The 3,653-nt window shown below is 69.1% G+C and overlaps 2 protein-coding genes across 2 annotated transcripts; both read right to left on the reverse strand.

Annotated features, from left to right (window-relative positions):
* Positions 1–340: 340 nt before the first annotated feature.
* On the reverse strand, positions 341–2,985 carry MNEG_13965 (hypothetical protein; the record flags this gene model as incomplete). Its single annotated transcript, XM_014037562.1, has 2 exons — positions 341–2,403; positions 2,973–2,985. The coding sequence occupies 2 exons, from the start codon at positions 2,983–2,985 to the stop codon at positions 341–343; spliced, it is 2,076 nt and encodes a 691-aa protein (XP_013893016.1).
* Positions 2,986–3,466: 481 nt separating this feature from the next.
* Positions 3,467–3,631, reverse strand: MNEG_13966 (hypothetical protein; the record flags this gene model as incomplete). Its single annotated transcript, XM_014037563.1, has 1 exon — positions 3,467–3,631. A coding segment is annotated over one exon (165 nt), but the record flags the coding sequence as incomplete, so codon positions are not given.
* Between the last annotated feature and the right edge of the window lie 22 nt (positions 3,632–3,653).

The raw sequence follows: 3,653 nt of genomic DNA on the forward strand, positions 1-3,653 counted from the left end.
TATGGGGAAGGGTGGGGACTGTGGCGGGAGGGTCTGGGCACTGGTCAAGAGTCACCCGAGTGCCGCAATCGCAGACCCTTGGAATGTCGAAATCACCGCGCGGCGCCGAGGCGCAGAATGGGCGCCGGTAATCAAGCACTGCCGTCGAAAGTATAATGACGGTACAGATGCGCTCGTGTTGTATCAAGGGCCCTTCTCGAAATGCCCATGTGGAACCCGCCCCTGTCCCGGCGCTCACACGCCTGCTCGTCTTCCGCGAAACAAAACCTACACGCTCGCCCTCATGCCCCTCGCTCCGACTGGCGTGCGGACCCGCAGCCCGCGACGTTGCGCCGCCGGGTCACGCGTTGCTCGCGTTGCTGCTGCGCCGCCTGATCGACTGCAGCGCCTGCGTCAGGTGCTGCATCCGCGCCAGCAGCTCGTTGGCGACCGCCAGCTGGCGCGTCAGGTGAAGCTTCTCGGCACGCAGCTTCTCCGCCTGGTCGCGCGCCTCCTGCAGCTGCCGCCGCAGCTCGGCCTCGGTCTGCGCCGGCGCAGCCTCGCGTCCCTCCGCATCCCACGCGCCCACACGCAGCTCGCCGGCCGCCGCCTCCGGCGGCGGCGACGCGGGGCGCCGCGGGACCGGCGGGCGGTCGTTGGGGGACGGCGGGGCGTTGAGGGGGGCCGCAGCCAGCGCGATCGCCGCCACGCCGCCCGCGGCGGAGGGCGCTTTCCAAAGCTTCAAAACGTCGGCCAGCGGCGCCCGCATCCTGCCGGCGCTGCGCGGCGAGGGCGCCGGGGGCGGCAGGGCGGCCGACCGCGCGGCTCTGGGGGAGGCCGCCGGCGAGGCGGCGGGCGAGCGCGGGGGCGTCGCCGCGGGCAGCAGCGGCGCGGCGCCATCGGCTGCGCGGTCGGCGGCACCCTCCTCAGCAGGGCCCTGCTGCGCGGCGCAGGTCGGGGCCGCACCATCTGCCCCTACGGACGCGGCGGGCGCTTCAAGTGGGTCCGCCGCTCCGCCGTCCATCACGGCGGTCATGCCAGCAACGCCGCGCATCTGTGTTGGAGCCTCTGCGGCTGTGTGGCTGTCATCCACGCTTTGGCCCACACCCACGCCCGCCTCAACGTCGGCTGCTGCAGCTGCAGCTGTGAGCATGTCTGGCGCATTGGTACAGCTGGCGCCGCCGGTGCTCCCGACGCCGCCGGCGCTCCCGGCGCCGCCGGCGCTGCCGCCGGTGCTGCTGTTGTCGCCAGTGCTACCGCTGCTGCTGCTCTCGCGGTTGCTGCCGCTGTCCTCGCTCGGCGCGAGCACGCGCCCAGCTGAGGCGTCGGGCGTGCCGGGCAGCTGCTCTGCTCCTATGTCCACCTCATTGCCACTGTCTGATTCCTCCCCTGTTTGCTGGTGCATTTGCTGCTCCTGCTGCTCCTGCTGCTGCTGCTGCTGCTGCTGCTGCTGCTGCTGCTGCTGCTGCTGCTGCTGCTGCTGCTGCTGCTGATCCAACTTTTCCTTGATCTCCAGCTGCCCCTGCTCCTGCTGCTCCAGTTGCAGCGGCTGTGGCTCAAACTCTTTGTCACACCCTGCCTCCGCCTGTGCCGGGCCCCCCTCCCCGGCCACGTAGTCACGCTGCGGTGGCCCCTGCCGCGCCTGCGCTACCCGCAGCGCATCCCGCAGCGCCGCCGCCTCGGCCTCGGCCTCTTGCGCCCTGGCGGCTGCGGCGACGAGCTGCAGGTGCAGTCCGGAGGCTGCCGCGTCCCTCGCGCGCAGCTGCTGCTGCAGCGCTGCGAGGGACGCGGCCGTGTCGGCCTGCACAGCTAGCAGCTGCTGACGGGCTTCGGATAGGGCGGCCGATGACGCGGACAGCTGGGCCTGCAGTGCGTCCGCCTCACACGCCGGCCGCCCGTGGGACAGCCCCAGGGCGGGTGGAGGCGCCTCACCTGGCTGCTGCAGCTGCTGCTGCTGGTGCTGCTGCTGCTGGTGCTGCTGCTGCTGCTGCTCTTGCTGCAGCTGCTCCTGCTGCTGCTCTTGCGGCAGCTGCTCCTGCTGCTGCTGCTCCTGCTGCTGCATGAGCAGCAACTTCTCCTGCTGCTGCTGCTCAAGCTTTTGCTGCTGCTGCTGCTGCTGCTGCTGCTGCTGCTGCTGCTGCTGCTGCTGCTGCTGCTGCTGCTGCTGCTCCTTTTGCTGTTGCTGCTGCTGCTGCATCAGCAGCAACTGCTCCTGCTGCTGCTGCAGCTGCTGCGGCGGCGGGTGAGTGAGCTGCCGCCTCGGCGGGGATGCCGCCAGCTCGGCGGCGACGCGGCGCTGCGCCACCTGCCGCAGCGCCGCCGCATGCTCGCCGCGCTCTTCGGCAAGCTGGCGCTCCAGCTGCAGGATCTGCCTGCGCAGCTCGGACTGCGCCGCCTCCGCATCTGCCAGCGCTTGCACCACTGCTGTGGGCGGCGCAACGGCGGTTGCGCCGGCGCGTGCGTCTGCGGGTGCCTGCTCAGGGTCCAAGGCGTAGCTGCAAGGCCCGCCGTCTGCCGGTGTCTTGCTCCGCGCGGCCGTGCTGCCAGCGGCGGCGGCTGCGTGGCGGCGGCGGCGACGTGCCCTTATGCTGAGGACACCGACTGCAGCTGTTGCACCGACGGCGCTAACCTGCGCCAACAGCAGGCCCCTCGCCTGCTCCATGGACGCGCGATTCAATACAGATTATTATCTTTGTTGTTGAATCGACGATCGGCGCGTGGATTGTGGCGGGCGCCTAAGGGCCCGCGGGGTGTTCTGGTGCCCGGCGAGTCGCAAGGGAGGCGTTTGACAACATTGTACAGTAGTTTGGCACGGTGCAGTGCAATTGAGGGGTCCCACTTCTGCTGAGAAGACGTGTTACTTCCCTGGAAGGGAGGGGATGTGTCTGATATGTTTGACTGGCATCACCTTGTAGGCGCGCATCCTGGATTATGATAAGCATCCTCACGGCCTGGCCGCGGAATTCTCAGACCCTTGTCGCAGTCACCCGCACCCGGGCCGCCCATACGGAGGTGTCCGCCTGGATGGGAGAAGCTGCTGCGAGCAACTGCTTGCTGCCCTGCATGACGCTGCCCGCCTTCTCCACACCCTTCCTGCTCTGCGACTGCGACCGCTTATGTATGTGCATGGTGTGAGCAAGCACTTCTCGCCAGCCGCCGTCCGCCAATGGTGGTTGGCCGCCGGGCCAGTGCAGTATACCACCCATTCAGCCATGCGCTCAATGATGGTGCGCCCTGCCGCCGGTCGGCTGAATATTTCTAGAACATCGGAGGCTTTACCTTTGCAGCATAGATTGATGGTGTCACAAGGGAGACAATAGCGTGGTGCTTGCTACCGATAAACCCCGTTCAGGGCAAGAGCAACATGTCCCGCGCGCTCGCCAGGACGATCCCCATGCAGCGCAAACCCGCACTGCCGCCGGTCCCCGGCGCCTGCGAGCGACCACATTGACGAAACGCAGCGCGCACGCCCACACGCGCGTGCGCATCACGGCGCCAGCAGCGGCGCGACGGCGTCGCGCACGTCTTGCGCCCCCTCCGCGGCCGCCACGATGGTCGCAAAGTCGTCGGTGCGCTCGTCTGCCGGCACGGACGCGTCCCTGTTGCCCCTGCGGTCGCAGTCGTCGATGTCTTCCTGCAGCTGCGCCATGACCTGGCGCCGGGCCCGGCGGGGG

The sequence above is a fragment of the Monoraphidium neglectum genome, assembly GCF_000611645.1.
Source record: "Monoraphidium neglectum strain SAG 48.87 unplaced genomic scaffold scaffold04168, whole genome shotgun sequence".
In the NCBI taxonomy this organism is placed as follows: Eukaryota; Viridiplantae; Chlorophyta; class Chlorophyceae; order Sphaeropleales; family Selenastraceae; genus Monoraphidium; species Monoraphidium neglectum.